This window comes from Trichosurus vulpecula, chromosome 1, assembly GCF_011100635.1.
Source record: "Trichosurus vulpecula isolate mTriVul1 chromosome 1, mTriVul1.pri, whole genome shotgun sequence".
NCBI lineage: Eukaryota > Metazoa > Chordata > Mammalia > Diprotodontia > Phalangeridae > Trichosurus > Trichosurus vulpecula.
The window spans coordinates 527,744,411-527,761,487 of NC_050573.1; the positions used below are offsets into that span (position 1 = coordinate 527,744,411).

Below are 17,077 nucleotides of genomic sequence, written 5' to 3' on the forward strand. Positions count from 1 at the left end.
TTTCTAGTAACATACTGAATAATAGTGGTGATAATGGGCATCCTTGGTTCACCCCTGATCTTAATGGGAAAGCTTCGAGCTTATCCCCATAATAGATAATGCTTGCTGCTGGTTTTAGGTAGAAACTACTTTAGGTAGAATCTACCATTTTAAGGAAAATTCCATTTATTCCTATGTTCTCTATTGCTTTTAATAGGAATGGGTGCTATATTTTTCAAAAGCTTTTTCTGCATTTATTGGGAAAGTTATATGATTTCTGTTAGTTCTGTTATTGATATGGTCAATTATGCTGATAGTTTTCCTAATATTGAACCAGCCCTGCATCCCTGGTAAAAAAAAAAAAAAATCCCACCTGGTCATAGTATATTATCCTGATGACAAATCACTGTAATCTCTTTGCTAATATTTTTAATTTTTGCATCAATATTCATTAGGGAAATTGGTCTCTAATTTTCTTTCTCTGTTTTAGTTCTTCTTGGTTTAGATACCAGCACCATATTTCTGTCATAAAAGGAATTTGTTAGGATTCTTTCTTTGCCTGTTTTTCCAAATGGTTTATATAGTATTGGAATCAATTGTTCTTTAAATATTTGGCAGAATTTGCTTGTAAATCCATCTGACCCTGGAGATTTTCAGAATTTCTCATTTGGTATTCAATTGGGTATTTTTAAGTTGTTCTTTTTCTAGTTTTTTTTAGCTGTATGCCTAATTCATTGATCTGCTCTTTCTCTATTTTTTTTCATGTAAGCATTTAGAGATATAATATTTCCCCTAAGTACTACTTCGGCTACATTCCCCAAAATTTTGGTATGTTGTCTCATTATCATGGTTCTCTTTAATGAAATTATTGATTGTTTCTCACATCTCTTTCTACTGATGCTCTTCATTCCTTTCAAATCCCACCTCAGATGTCATCTGTTCCATGAAGCCTTCCCTGAATACTACCTGGCCACTGTAAGGGCAAGTTATCTATTTATAGATTTTTCTTAGAACTTTGTCTGCATCTTCCCTTTGCATTTTCATTATTAGCATATTTATTTATGTAGTTGTCATCCTATAATTAGATAATAGAAACAATAAATATTTCTTTGAATGGATAAGAGAAGATTTGAAGGATGTGGGGGGGAAGGGTAGGTAACATAGCTGACTTCATGTGTTGATTTTTGCATTGGAAGAGACTTTAGTGACCATATAGTCCAATCAATACCTGAAGAAAAACAATCCCTATTATAACACACTCATCAAGTGATAGTTCAACTTCTGCTAAACCTCTCTGATAAATCTAATTGTTAAAAGTTTTTTTTTTCCTTAGAGAAAGTCTAGATTTCCTTCTTGCAACTGGAACCCATTGCTCCTACTTCTGTCCTCTGGCAAGCACTTGAAGACAGCTGCCATGTTTCCCCGAGCATCTTTCATCAACCTAATCATTCCTCATCCTTCAACAAAGGCTTTATATAGGAAGTGGCTCCAAGATGACATTTGAAAGAAGGGAAGGACATCAACAGAAAGAGATGTGAGGGGGAACCTATCTCAAATATACATGACAGTATGAGCAAAGACACGGAATCAGGAGAGCAAGGTGGCATCCCCAGCTCCCTCAGCCGAGCTTCACATAGTCTCATATGACATGGTCTCTAAGCATTTCACTCTTTCGAATGCTCTCCAGCTCATCAATATCTTTCCTAAAATGTCTGACCAGGGTAGAGTGCAACAATAGAACTGGCTTCCTTTTTTAATCCTATGCATTTAATTTTATGCATTTAAATGGCTTGTTATAAGAAGTGGTCCATAGGCTTTACCAGATTGTCAATAGGGTCAAATTCAAAAAAGGGTTAAGAAGCCCTATAATCCTAGACACTATGTCAGAGCACAGCAGAATTTTTGCCTTGTTATTCATGAAACCCAGGTGTCTCAGGTAGTCCAAGATCACATTAGCCTTTTTTGGCTGCCATGTTACATGACTAACTTCTTTTTCAGATAAACTGCTGTCTGATGATGTCTTTTCTAGCTTGTTGGACAGACGCATCCAATCCAAAATGCCATGTCTCTTTTTATTCTGAGAATACAAAGAACAAAAACAAAACCACTATGACTTTAAAAAGTGAAGCTATGATGTCCAGTTAACAACCTCTTGACATTAAGGGTCTAGTATGATGATTTGAGGCAGATAAAAAGTAGGCAAACTTTCTTAAGTTAGTTCTGTGCATGTCCTTTGCATTCATGTTTGCATAATGCTTTTCTACTATAGAAAAAATATGAATATTTCACCCCTAGCCCCAAAGGACATATTTTATTTTAAGCACACTGTCATAGCTCCAAGAATTGTGTGGGTTTTTCATAAAAACATTTTAAAATATTGATACAGCCCCTCAACATAGAACGATTTATTTGGCAATCCATTTACATTGAGAAATGCTTGGGAAGAAAAAAGTCACGAGAGAGTTTTCTCCTGAATTAAGGAGAAGAAAACCCTCACATTTTATTTTTCCTAATTCTGCCTCAAAAAGAATTAACATATGGAATATTTTAAATACAAGTTTTCCTTCACCAGGCAATTTATCCCACTAAATATTTACATCAAAATGATGTTTAGAAAAGCAAGTGAAGAGTGTCTTGGCAGCTCTGAAACTGGCCTCTCAATTTCTTGACTATGGATTGTTTTTCTCATTTATGTTATGCTGTGAAATATCTCAATAAATCAATGATGGAGAAAACTATTCCCACAAATTAGTAAAATATAACATTACAGAACCATCAGCAATAATGAAATTTGTACAACTTATTTCCCAGGCACCATGCTAATCCCTAATCCTTTGATTTTTGTCTTAATTAACACTTGAGAAGGTGGCAGGGTCACATTTTTTTAAATGAGTAATAATCTTTACAAGTGAGATCCACTCAACCCTCAATTATTGAGATGTGGATTATTCACTACATATGCTTAGATTTTCAGAATTCTCTTCATCAACCAGCAGATTTTAGTTACCTTGTCTCACTTTCAGGCACTGTACATTCAGAGAAGGAAAATCCTTTTTGGATTTTAATAAAATCCTAAGCCAAACAGGAAGGGAAAAAAATCTACTGCTATGAAAGGCAACCACGGTCAATTACAAATCAAAATATAAGGAACTTTGTGGATCTCTTCCATTGCTCCCCCTCCATTATTGTTGATTGTTGACAGTTACAACTGATAATTAAAAGATATAAAAGTTGTTCCTTTCCAATTTTTAAAACAAGTGATGCTAGAAATGATATTCTGAACTGCAGGCTTGGACATTCGGTTTGGGGTCTCATGAGATGTTGTAATTTGAAACTACATCTCTACTTTCTCAGTCCCATAGAATGGCGGTAAGGAAGACAGCCTAAGAATTATATAAACTTAGACACTAAGATTCTCTTTATGGCACAGGTTTGGGAGGTGATCTGGACCATGTAACCTAACTCTAATGTCTTGCTTTATGCATTTGCAAATAAATTCATTAAGAAAAAGTTATGTGAAGGACTTGAATGTCAACCACTATGGAGAAGCTAAATTGCAATACTGTGGAGTTGGGGCCCAGGGTGGGGGGGGGGGTGATGGTATAGACACAAATTTAACATGGCTGATTGAACTACCCTTTCTCACCTGGTTCTCCCACAGGATACCTTGGGGAACTCTGAAATTCAATGGAATTGCTGGCAAAGATGCCATTGGCAAGGCACAAGTTCAGGAAAATCACTATGAAATCAAAGTGTATATATAACCTATTCATCACAAAATCATGTTCCAGTCGGTCTTAGATTACTGATCACTGGGAATAAGCACATCTGTCAAGGAACCTCTGTAGTACAGCTGCTTTTCTGGGTCTGAACTAGATAATCCTTAGAGTCTAGTTTCAGCTTAAAAATCTCATAGGAGACGTAAATAATAAAATAAATAACAATAATAAATAGCAAATAATAGAAACATTTTTCTCCTCTCCCTTTAATACTTATTTACCAGAAAACACAAAATGGCTTAATGATCAAGGTCCTTAGGATCAACAATCTCTTTTTTGTCTTTCTAGTATATTTTCTGATATCAATGACCAGCTTCATGCCTTGCTAACATAACGAATCGACTTTCGTTTTTCATCCTAAAATTTGTCCCTCCAGGGAATCAAAAGCATGTGCAAGCAGAAGCAATGTCCCAATAAGCCTGGAAACAATAATGGCTCTTTTCCAAATTCAGCTTGAGCCCAGTTCAGGTATATTCGTGGTCCTTGTGCTCAATTTATCCCTCAAACACACTGAACAGAACTGTGCACTGCAGGCATTAGAGCAGACATGGCGCCAACACAAAAGTTTGATTTCATGGACAATTAAACAGGGTCTCCATGCTGAATGAAACTGTCATTCACTACCAGAGACTTCAGGTTCTGCTAACACAGAAGAACCAGCAAATGACTGTCAGCCCGGAGCTCTGAGGAGATGGAAACCTGTCAATGACTTATGTCTTAAACACTGACATTTTTCTTTGAGTAACAGGGCAAACCCCACTATCAACTTAACTGAAATGCATAGGCAGATAGACAAGGGCCAAATTGTGGGATAAATACATCTGATAAAAAAAAAAGATTGATTGATTTCATCTTGTAATTCCAGAAAGGAAGAAAACTTAACAGAATGCCAGAAGAGGAAGTGGGGGAAAAAACCCTCAGGATTTTATAAAAAATAACTCAAGTCCTTACTGTAATGTGGTATGGTTGACAAGCTGTCAACCAATGTGGTTAAAAGGAGAAAAAAAAAATAATAAGAAAAGCCAATGGTATAAGTTTAGAACTATAGCTGTAGCCTTCCTTCTGAATCTGCTGACTTGGGAAGCTTTTAGGGCATGCTAACATTTCAAAAGATGTGGAATTTCTCCTTTGTTCTGTTGAGAACTGGAAGCCAATCACAAGAAAAGTGAGCAAGTGAATCCAAAGGGAGGTGGGAGGTTTCTATAGGGGAACAGACATTCTAAATCCAGGGCAGGGGGGAATGTAACAGTCTCCATGCACTGAGGCAGCCACCCAAGCATCTATTCTCATCAGATCCAATTTCTGGGCTAAATGCCTTATTTGGAGGGGGTGGGGGAAAACAATACCTTGTCTGCCTGTATTGTATACATCCTAAATATGTATTTCATGGCTGCTTTGGAGGGGAAAATATATTTATAGCTCCTTTAGTGCCATTCCAGTCTATTGTGTAAATATGTAAATTAGGCTGTGTGATCTACACAGTAAAATGCCTTGGAATAATTTGTGTAAATAAATCATCTGCATATGCGCAGTGCACAGTTTTCAAACTTGAAATTTTCCATTGCCTTTCAGGGAGCTTTTCAGAAACTGTTTCAAAGGAAACTTACACATGCCTAGAAAATGAATACGTTGAAGAGGAAGGGCATGATAGAAATCAGATTGAGGTTTTCTCTGCACCATACACCCACTGGCTGCCATTTTCTAGGAATAATAGGGAATTTTTTATCCTAGGCAGACACTAATTTTATCAAATGTTCCATTCTGTGCGCCTGTGTCATAGCAGCAACCAATTCTACTGGGTCCCATTTGTGGAGTGTTAGAACACGAGTGAGGAAGAGAGGGAGGACACTCTACTGTTGAGCTCTAAACTCCATTTCCACCCTTTTCTGTGCTAGAAGCACTGTGGATAAGCTGCTTTGTTTTCTGGGTGCCAGAGGTGTTATGTTGGGATTGATGGGAAGACATCAGGTCAGGCAGGCGGCACAGGGCCAGAGGGGTAGCTGAGAGAAGGAGCTGATCTACTTAGAAATAAGGAAAATACTGAAATGGTAGAACACATTAAAACAAACAAAAAAGCTTAGGGCAGTGGCAAGGGTGGGGCCATACTAAAGTCACTAAGTCACTACCCTGCCTGGAGAGAGTCTTGCCAGAGAGCTTCAGTGGAGAAAATGAGATGATACAGCGTTTAATGTTTTGTGTAATGAGGCCTGTAATAGATGACAGCTGAGATCCAAAACCCTAAGGTAATGGCAAGGTGTTTAAATATTGACAACCCATAAAAGCTTTTCATTTGACTATTAGATACTGCTGCTCTTAGCCACAGAAGGAAGGGGGAGGAGGGTTCTTCTTGGCTTTGAACAGGAAGACTTAAAGTCAAGCAGTTTGCTTAGGTTCAGTTCTAAAAGTGAAAATCATTGGCAACCCTCATTCTGACATTCAGTAACAAAATGGGGTGTGAAAGCACAATCTTTGGCTTTCATTTAGGAAGGCAGCATTTTATGGGTCAGCTCCCTGTCATATTCGATATCCCTATGGGTCAGTTACTCATTCCTCAGTGGTCCCCTGTTGAGTTCAGGCCTCCTACTGGCTTCAAAGGAGCCTCCACATCTGGATAAACTTCTTCCATGGTGTGAAATTAACCAAAAAACTAGCTCCAGTACTCCAATTAGTCCTTCTTATTCACATATCTTTTCTGACTCCCTGAAGCTACACAAAGATCAACATAGGAACTCTTGCTTCCTTCATTACAGCTGTATGGACAGGTATAAGATAATTTGAGGAGAAATTAAATGGCTCCCCAGGAAAGGCAGAGAATCAATACTTTATTATTTCTTGAGAAGCCTGCGTAACATGTTAACATTCTGAATCCGTGCACATCTGTCTGGTTGGTGGTGCATTTACATTCTTGACAGGGTGATCTCTGACATGAAGATGCTCATTTTAAAGTCACACTGGTGCACTCCACTGGGCAGGGTTAAGAGTCTCTTCACAGGACTGTAAATTCTGTTTTTAAGGAGAGAGTCATGAAGGATACCATTCATGTGTGCATGTGTATCTGTATGTGTCTGTGTGTTGGAGAGAGGTGGATGGAGACAGGGAAAGAATAACTGAATACAGCTGCTCTGTAATTAGAGAGCACTTCAGGACCATGGAGCCCAAAGCACTACGTCTATGTACTCAGTGAGGATGATGGAATAAGACAGGATACTCTTCTAGCCACTTTTGCCCTCATAAATTCACTTTCCTCCTCTATACTATCCTACCAACAAAGTGAATAAGCTACTGTGTTTTCCTAGGTGCCAGAGATACAGGATGAGACGAATGGGAAGACATCAGGTCAGGTAGATGGCGCAAGGCCACAGGTGGAGCTGGGAGGAAAAAACAGATCGCCTTAGGCTTGAGGAAGTAATCAAGGAAGAGTGGTTAAATCACTCCTATCCTTCACAGGGACTTGACATAGTGAATGTTCACAAAGTAACATTTTTCTTTGCATAAATGACCTTTGCAATAAATTCCATTTCTTATGCTTCTAGGTGGTGGAACTTGGGATTCTCCACCTTTTGTTCAGTTCAGTGCAATGAACATTTATTAGGTGTTGTACTAGGCATGGGATAAAAAGTGATGTAGTCCTTGTTCTTAAGGAACTTATATTCTATGGCAGGAGTTGGAGAGAGAGGATATATATGAGGTGTATACATACATATATGCATTCATATGAGAGAGAGAGAGAGAGAGAGAGAGAAATGGAAAAGGGAGAAGAGGAAGAGAGGAAAGAGATGGGAAGGAGACAGAAAGAGAGGAGAAAGAGAGAAAGGAGAGAGATTGAGATGGAGGGAAAGACAGAGACGGAGAGCAGAGAGACAGAGAAAGAGAGAGAGAGTAAGAGACAGACAGAGAAGCATATACAAGGAAGTGATGGTGGCAAAGGAGAGATCCAGAGAAAGTGGTCTAGGAAAATTTGAAGCAGGAGAAAATACTTTTAGATGAAGTGGTGCCTGAGATGAGGCTTGAAGGAAAATAAGGATTCAGAAAGGTAGAGATTAGGAAGCAATGGGGATAGGGGAGATAGCTTATGAAATTGCAAAATGGCCAGGAAGGAAGGAATCCGGTTTGGGATAAAGCCTGAGCACTGGAGTAATATAAAATAAAGCTGGAAAGGAAGATTGGAAAGAACCTGTGAGAAGGCCTTGAATGTTAGGCTAAGGAGTTTGTCTTTGACCCGATAGGCAATAGGGAGCTTCTGAAGGATTTTGAGCAGTGCTGTGACATGTTAAGATCTGTGCCTTAGGAAAACAGGACTGTCATTTGTGCAAAAGGTAGATCACCCAAGTGGAGTGACTAGGAGGTAGGGAGACAAACTAAGGAGACTATTATAGGAGATTGGTAACTGAATACAAATCTACAAAAAAAAAACCAAACCCATTTCCCTCTCTGCCAACCTAACTCCAAGCCTCTGCTTTTACCTCCATGACCCTATGCTTTCCAAATTCTACACTCATTGTCACCTAGGACCCTTATTCACAAGCAGGCACCAATCCTTGCAGACTGGACTTCCTTTAAAGTACTCTGAACACAGGGCTGACCATATTAGGTCCCAGTGTTCCCAGGTACAATAAGATAATTAAATGATCACAGTAGATCACTAACACCTGGTAAATCTTACCTTTTCTAAACCCAGACAAGCTTTAATGGCAATCCATTTCCTGGCCATGTCCACTGTCTTGATCTAGGGCAGATACTATCGGACACCACTAATCCAACAAATTGTATTTGTCTCAGAGCCTCTAAGCTACAGGATTTTCTCCATTATTTTTTATTCTATCCTGAATATCTGGAGCTATGCCAGAAGTTTCTTGGGTATAATTCTTTCTAGTATTCACAGGAGATCAATAATAGAGGGAAAAAGTAAGTTACATATTGTCAAACACAGACATGCACATAACTTCCAGGGTCTCTCTTATTGCACTTGCTGCTTTACCAATCAGAGCCAAACTCATTCTAGTCGCTATAACTAAATCAATACATAGTGATAGCTCATGTTTACATAGCATTTTATCATTTACAAAAGGCTTTCCTCCCCACAAACCAGTGAGGTACGTGATAACAAACATTACCATTTTATAGAGCAGGAAGCTGAGTCTCAGGGATGTCAAGAGATTCGCTCACAGTTACATAGCTTGTATCAGAAATGTGACTTTTGACTCGTTTAAATATACCGCAGTAATATATTAGTGTCATTAATGACTCCTTTTATGAAATTACCACCAAAATGCTATGTATGTTCACATTCAGAAACTTGATGAAACTCTAACTTACTCTAAACACAATAAAGCCAGTGGAAGAGTACTAGAGGTCCTGGGTTCAAATCCCACCACTGACATTTATGATCCTGGGAAAATTATTTGACTTTGCTGGGCCTCAGTTTCCTCATCTGTAAAATAAAGGGGCTGGATCAGAGGGCCAGAGCTCCTTCCAGCTCTGCAACTATCATCCCTATGACTCCTTTTTCATATACCTCTTCCCATGGCCTTTGACTTAATAAAAAACAAACAAAAAACACTTAACAACTAGGCCCTTTTGGTCCTGGGTTTCTGTGGCTCCTCTTAACAATATATTTTCTTTTTCTTTAATGTTGAATTGAATTTTTATTTATTTTGTTAAACAATTTCCAATAACCTTTTTTTTCCCTTTAGAGGCAATGGGGGCTAAGTGACTTGTCCAGGATCACACATCTAGTATCTGAGGTCTCATTTGAACTCAGGTCCTACTGACTCCAGGGCCAGTACTCCATCCATTGTGCCACCTAGCTGCCCTCTTAAGAGCACATTTTCTATCTAAAACTATACAAACGAAGTTATTAAGCGGGGGATAGCAGGAGAATATAAAATTTTTGGAGGAAGAAGTATATCTTAAATCTTATTTTCCAGTGAGTAAAGATGAAGCAAATGATTTACCAATTTCCACTAATAACACATAAAGTAATCACAAATTGAGTGCATGTATCTTTCAATCAGAGTTTCAGACATTTAGAGCACTGAAAATGGGTCCCTGAAAACAGTCTTTGATCTGAATGATTAGTCTAAAATGTCTTTAAGTCTCCCTGAGTTCTCATGTACAATATTCTAAAACTGACAATAATCATCTTCCTGAGCATGTGGAATGCAGATAAAACTCCATGAAGCTAATGCATGTAAGGTTAATAGCTCAGTAGTGACTACAAAGACTGAAAGTGGGAAAGAAAGGAAAAAAATGGTTTGGAGAGCATGAGAGATGAGTTGCTCATTTCAATCAAGTTCCCCTTCTTTCCTTCGGTGTTCTTGGGGAAGAGCTTAAAATAACAGGCGGTAGTGTCGTTTTGGAAGTTTTCCCTCCAACTGGTTTGAGGTGATGACTTCTCTGCCACTGCCAGTTCTGTGAAGTGGCCTGAAGCCAACTGTGAATGTCTGTCGACTTCTTTGGCCTTCCCTACCTGAAGGTCGTGCCTCTATGATGTAGCCTGTTGTAGGTCTGTCTCCAGAATTTCCCTCTGTCCATTGCAGAGTTAGTTCAGAAGCTGATTTTGTAACCAAAACATCTCGAGGAGAACCAGGAGATCCTGAGGAGTAAAGAAAAAAATATTAGTTGGTACCTGTGAGGAATCACTCACATCTCATATTTCTTTCGCACAAAGTTATACAAATAAAAGGAGCCAAACCTTGGCTAATTGGACAATGATTGAATGAAAAGGTTGAGTTTGGGGAGGAGGGGGCTGGAAAAAGATTCTACCCTTCCACCCTAACTCCCTGATCAACCTTTTTCAAACCTTCTCTTTCCACCTGCCAAGGGAGAGATTTTAGAGGTTTCTTTGTATAGATTTGGGAAGTTAGGGGGGAGGGAGAGTAAAAGTTGTTTCAGAGAGTGTTACACGTCTCAGAAGTGAAAACGCAGAACTAAAACATGCTTTCTGTTCAGTCCAACAAACATTTATTTAATAGCACCCACAATAAGCAGGGCACTGTGCTAAGTGCTCCTAACATGGCTAACCTACTTTACAACTCACTTTCCTCTTTCAAATTTTAGCTCACAGCCTTCAGTTTAATCAAAAGTGATTCCTGTCTTTGTCTGGAGATGGGTATGACGGACAGGACAAAAGCTTCCATTTAGAGATGGAATTATCAAGGCTTCCACAGTCCTGTTCAGGTCAGCATGTTCTACTGTCCTAGTCACAGGACATTCTGGAGAGCAGTGCTCAGAGGGAATGAAGGCATTTGAAGTTACCTGACACTATATTCTCTGCAGAAAGAACTTCAGTTTTAGAGATAGACGCTTTGCTATGTTGTTATACCTTAGGTGTAATAATAAACATGTGGTCAGCTATCTGTTGTTGATTGTTGTTAATGTTTCTCCCTCTCCCTTTTGTTTTGGTCCAGGCCCATGGTTTCATAGGGACAGAGAACTCCTGGTGTGAGAAGTCTTTCCACCAATACATATCTTTACCTCATATCTCCTATGTCATTTCTAACAAAGTCAGTATGACAAAGTGGAGGGTGGAAGGCCATCCATCTGGGTTCAAGGCTTATCTGTGTTACACACTGGCTGTGAACTCTCAATGCCCCAGGCAACCCTCTATGGCATTAAAAAGCATATGTTAAAATAATCTTAATCCTTCCTCAAAGGCAAAAGGCAGGGGAAAAAGCAGAATCCAAGAGGAAAGCAGTTCTGATAGCTATGAGGGAGGAGGTCATGAAAAATGAGGTGAAAAGTAATAATCTTATAAAATAAAAATACTTGGGCACAAAGTGCTTCCCTTGCCACCCCCAGAAGTTGGTAGTACAAGTCTCATTACTGCCATTCTACACATGAGGTTCAGGGGCTTGACTAACATCACATAGCTAGAGGCAGCTAGGTGGCGCAGTGAGTACAGGCCCTGGAGTCAGGAGGACCTGAGTTCAAACCTGACCTCAGACACTTGACACATGTACTGGCTGTGTGACCTTGGGCAAGTCGCTTAATCCCAATTGCCCTGCCCTCCCCGCAAAAAAACCATCACATAGCTAGTCTGTGTCAGAACCAGAATTTGAACCCAGGTCTTGTGACTCCAATTCTCTACTATACTGTACTTATTAAACAAAAAGAAGGAAGGAAAGGAAATGGTTTTGGGGGACCCAAATGAATGAAGCCTAGAGAAGAGTCAGATGCATACTTTTATCATTAACTCCACCAACTGACAAAGATCTATGATTAGATCAAGAGTCATTTGGGCTGAAACCACATTAGTATTTCCATAATGCAACATTTTGCTTGCACTGTAGAAATAATCTGCTTTATGCTATAGAATACAAGGGATGACATGGTTTGTTCCTAAACATTTAGGATAGAATGAAGATAATTATATTGGGCTCAGAAAAAATAATGCCAAACACTGGTATGACACAATGGGCTTATCGATGTTAGTTTCTATTTCTTAAGAGGACCCTTAAAAAGGGTTGGGGGTTTTTTTTGGCTATATTATAAATGAATTATCCAAAATTTGGGTCAAGACTGTGAATCTTTCAGAAGAATCTAGCAGATGTTGTATGATTTATGCAGAACTCATAAATCATAGACAAAAATCCAGCCAATGCAGAACTTTTGGTTTTTAACGCTACAACTCAGTCTTTTTAGGGTTATTGGATCTTATTATTGTCTACTGTATTTCTTGATGTCATTTACCTTCTCTCAAAATGGCATGTATTTTTTTTAAAACCAAAATCAATTGAAATTATTTTTGTTTTGAGAATTTTATGAATGCTCCTTGATATAACTGTACACAGGAGTGTGTACTGGAGCTGCTCATAATGTCTTAGGAGAGCTGGTTGTTAAATTTTCAGTGTGAGCATTTACACCTCAGATATCAGCAAATGCTACAAATTGAGGCTTGATTTAATTACTGTCTAGACTTCAGTGATGGAAAAAATATTAACAATGAAGATTAAACTTAAAAGTGTTTCATGCATGCATTTTTTCCCAGAGTACTGATTGTTAAACACATATTAGTGTACTCCTGACTAGACATATCCTACAATGCCAAAGACAGTCCACAATTAGTGGTCTAAAAGACTAAATAAAACTAGGAGTGACTAAAGAAATGAGAACAGATATCATGAGATTTGGAGTCAGAGAGCCTGGGAATAAATTCTGGCTCTGCCATTTATTGTGTCTCCTTGGACAAGTAACTTTACCTCTTTATGCCTCAGTTTTCTTATCTGTAAAATAATGAGCTTGTACTAAATGACCTCTAAGGTCTTTCTAGCCCTAAATTTATGATTCTATTCTTCTATGATTTTATTTCAGTTTCTCTACTTCTGAAACAAGTATTATAATAATTTCATTTAAAACGGAGGTAAGGAGAGATTAGAAAAGGTTTATAAAATTTTCTATAATCCTCAGAAGACAAACGATTTTAGTTCTTAATTTTTATTCCTCATGGGCAATTAAAAAGATACAGACTAACTTAGAAAAAGCTAAGAAATTTCAGACACAAATTTTATAATATCCTGATTTCCAAGTAATAGTGAAAACGGTCCAAGTTAATGGTAGGGTCAAAGTTTTTATTTTATTTTATTTTTTATTTTCTAGTTCCTATTTCAAACATTGATTTTTTTTAATCTGCTATAGTTCTGCAAGCTGATGTCAACACATGGAAATATTAAATATATCCATATTTACTTGAATGCATTTTGAAGTGGCAATGTGAAAAGAGTGCTGGATATGGAGTGGAGAGACCTGGGTTTGAATCCTGCCTTATCAGCAGTGTGACCTTGGGCAAGTCACTTAACTTCTCAGTACCTCAATGAACTCATCTCTAAAACGGTGATAACAACATTTATACCACCCACCTCATAGAGGCTTTGCAATGAAGCACTTTGCCAAACTTCAAAAGCTAAATAAATGTGATTTTTTAAAATTGTTGTGACTATAGAAGATCATTCTAACACATGCTTTTGGAAACATTATTTTGTTTAAACGTTATTTATTTTAATTTATTAATTTTTAATTTATTAAACATTAAACATTATTTATATTGTTGAAATGTCCTTGAGAAATGGACAGACCCAACTTCCCATGGTTTGTTCCCGTCTTATGGGCAGAAAAAATGAACCAAAGGAGAAAAGGTACCCATGACAATAGTTCAGCTCTGTGTCTGAACAAATATGCTGCTACCTACTTTGGTACTACCATTGGTGACTGGAGTTCTACCTACCCTCTGCCGGGCCAGCTGTGATGTTGGCCTGTAGTCCAGGTCCATAGGCGATGGTGCGCGCCTGCACTCGGAAGAAGTAGGTTACTCCTTTTGTGAGATCCCTCACCTTCAACCAGCGTTGCCAATTTCCTTTAATGTCCACAGTCACCACTTTGCTTACTCCTAAAATAATGGTTCGAATGTAGAGTACAGAAAGGTCTCAACAAAACGAAGCAACAGAGTGTAGTTTATTGTGTCGAGATAACAAGTAAAATTATCTCACAGTTTGCTAAGAAAGTATTTCTTACAATTAGCAGGAGTTTAAGTAGTGATAATAGCCAATTTTCAGCACAGATAAGTGTAATTAGAGTTTAAGCTTGATAAGTGGGTACTGACAAGGAGAAAAACCTTACAACACAACTGGGAAATTATCAGGAGACTGCACGCAACCTCACTAATTACACTGGGAAGGGAGGAGGGGGAAAACAAAGTGAATCTGTGAGTGTTGTGTGAGACTGTACTCTGTGCCCTCTCTCCTGTGGCCAGGCATCTTGCTGGAGCATCCTGGGAAAGGTGCCCTTCCTTTGTAAGTCTAATAGAGTGAGAGCTACATTTCACCATTTCTTATCACCTAAATAGGCTAACATTTCCATTCTTCTGATTCAATCAAAAGTTAGCAAGTGAAGGAAAAGGATGAAATGACATCTGAAGTAGAAATATAGACCTTGGCAAAAATGGAAATACCTTAGCAGATACTAGATCCCTGTTAACTATGGAATAGAATTAAGTGTAAAGAATATTCATCTTGAGCCCCATCCAAGCAGGTTTGGTTATTGAAGTATGAAATAATTTACTTAGAAGGTTCTTCCTACAATGTGGTACTCATCATAAACCAAATCTTTTTAGCCCCAGTGGCTCTTCGGAGTTTGAAACAAACAAGAAGAAAAAAACTACCATTACAAAGTGTATTGATTCCATGGCTGAAAGTCATATTATGTCCTTAGAATGACCTAAACTTTTACAACATAGAAGCAGATAAGGTTATTCTCGCCAGGAGATCCACAACTTCAATGAGTATGGAATGAATACAAATGACTACGTAGGTGGATAATGTAAGTATTTTTCAGTTCTATTAGAGTTTAGCATTTTGTTGAGTGTGGGGGGGGGGTGGGGAAGCTTTGATTCTTGCACATTCTCAATGACATGGTGAATTATGACCACGTTAGCTGTTACCACAATCAGTAAAGCAGGGTAGTTCAGCTGTAGGCATAGACAGCAGTACCTGCCAATAGCCCTGATGAAGGTACCAGTCTTTCTATCATGCTAAGACTAGCTTTAGGCAGTATGTAAGACCAATGAGAACCCAGGTCTTTGGGCTGATATTTAATAAACAACTAATTTTTATACTTCTCTTGTAAAGCTGATAATATTGGCCACAATGATAGGAGACAGCTTTCCCCAGAAAAGCAATACAGTTCTTGGGAGCCTATATACCTATACTGCTTTCCATGCACATCTACTTTTGTCTCCCTTTGGGAGAAAATCTTACTCATTGAGCTGTAGAGTAAGCTGCCTGAGGTTTCAGAAACAGTATATAAACACACACATGCATGCACATACATACACACACATCTCAAAGGGCTGGGTTATAGTGATGAAGTACCACATATAAAACTGGGCCCTGGAAAGCATCCTCTGAACTCTTCCATTAGTTTCTTAGTTGTGCTGAGGTCATGGGACCCTAGCAGTCTAAAGCCACAAAAGACTGATTTTGGCTACTTTTGGCTTAGATTCAATCCAGAATTGTAGTGAGGCTTCAATATATGTATTACTTCTTATGTTCTACGTATAAATAGCTAGGTCAGTCATGAAAAATCTGCAGAGCCATTTAGGCCTATTTAAAACTTTTAGGATTGTTAATCTTAATCCAAAATTGAAATATTTCACAAGTACTTTCACTAAAAAAAACCAGTCTTTTGTCAATGACATAGAAAATTCTGACTCCTATCATTGGGAAGACAAAAACAAATATGCAGGAAAAGTCACTCAAGTAACTAGATTCTACAGAGCCCCATTGATATATCACTAAAATGTTTCTTACTCTGAGAGTAAACTCTACATTCAGTGTGACCAATATTTATTAAGTATCCCCTTTGCTCATTGTTGCATTTATTCTGCTTATCTTGAGTCAGGAATAACTTTATACATGCATTGCTAATTTTCTTCTTTCAAAATCTGTTGATATTGATCCTTAGAGCTTACTGAATAAGTCCTGAATAAACCTTTTTGTTTGTTTTTGTCAGTTTCCTCATCTGTTAGAAGAAGGAGTTGAAGTGGACAGTCTCTACAAGCCTTTTCAGCTTATGATCAAAGAATTATGATATATGAAAGGGCCTTGTAGATTATTTAGCCCAGCCTTGACATGTTATAGATCAGGACCCTGAGGCCCAAAGAAGGCACTGACTTGCCCCAAGTCACAGACCTAGGCAGGACTATATCCAGAGTGAGAACATAGGTTTCCTATCTCTTGGTTCAGTACTCCTTCCACTTTGCCACACTGCCTCCTCAGACTTAGAAAATGGTTGAATTTGGAATAAGAAGTCTCAATTACAAACTCGGTTCTGTATTTACTCTGTGTGTGACTTTGAGCAAATTACTTAACTGTTTTGAGTCTTAGGTCTTCTTCTGTGGAATGACAAGGTTGGAGCAGATGACCTCTAAGGTCTTCTCCATCTCTAAATCTATGATCATATGATCTGCCTCCCTTAGTTCTGAATATCTCTAAATGGATCTACAAAATGGGAGAAAGCTGATGTGGTCATTTGCACGCAGGCACACTGCAAATGAGCACATTTACATTACATACACATTGCTCAGCAACATCATCTTAGGCATGACCATATTTGCCTACTGCTGTTTCTATCATCAATTACTAGACTGGATTCTTCTGAATGTAAAGTTATTTTGGATGGCAATTCCTTTTCTTTTTTAATTCTTCCTTCCTACTCCTCTTCCTCCTCCTTGTTCTCAGAGCAATAACATACCCCATGCATAGTTTTTGTGAGCTCTATCCCACTATGTGGTAATGCTAGTCAGGCCTTCCCCGTCTCTGAATGTC

The 17,077-nt window shown here is 38.4% G+C and overlaps 1 protein-coding gene across 2 annotated transcripts in view; it reads right to left on the reverse strand.

Annotated features, from left to right (window-relative positions):
• SDK1 (sidekick cell adhesion molecule 1) overlaps positions 1 to 17,077 on the reverse strand; it is a 1,168,267-nt gene that overhangs the window by 38,470 nt on the left and 1,112,720 nt on the right. For both annotated transcript variants that reach the window (XM_036741470.1, XM_036741469.1), the window contains 2 exons: positions 13,981 to 14,142; positions 10,228 to 10,353 (listed from right to left, as the gene is read on the reverse strand). In XM_036741470.1, coding sequence (XP_036597365.1) covers positions 10,228 to 10,353; positions 13,981 to 14,142 — 288 coding nt within the window. The remainder of the gene's footprint in view (positions 1 to 10,227; positions 10,354 to 13,980; positions 14,143 to 17,077) is intronic.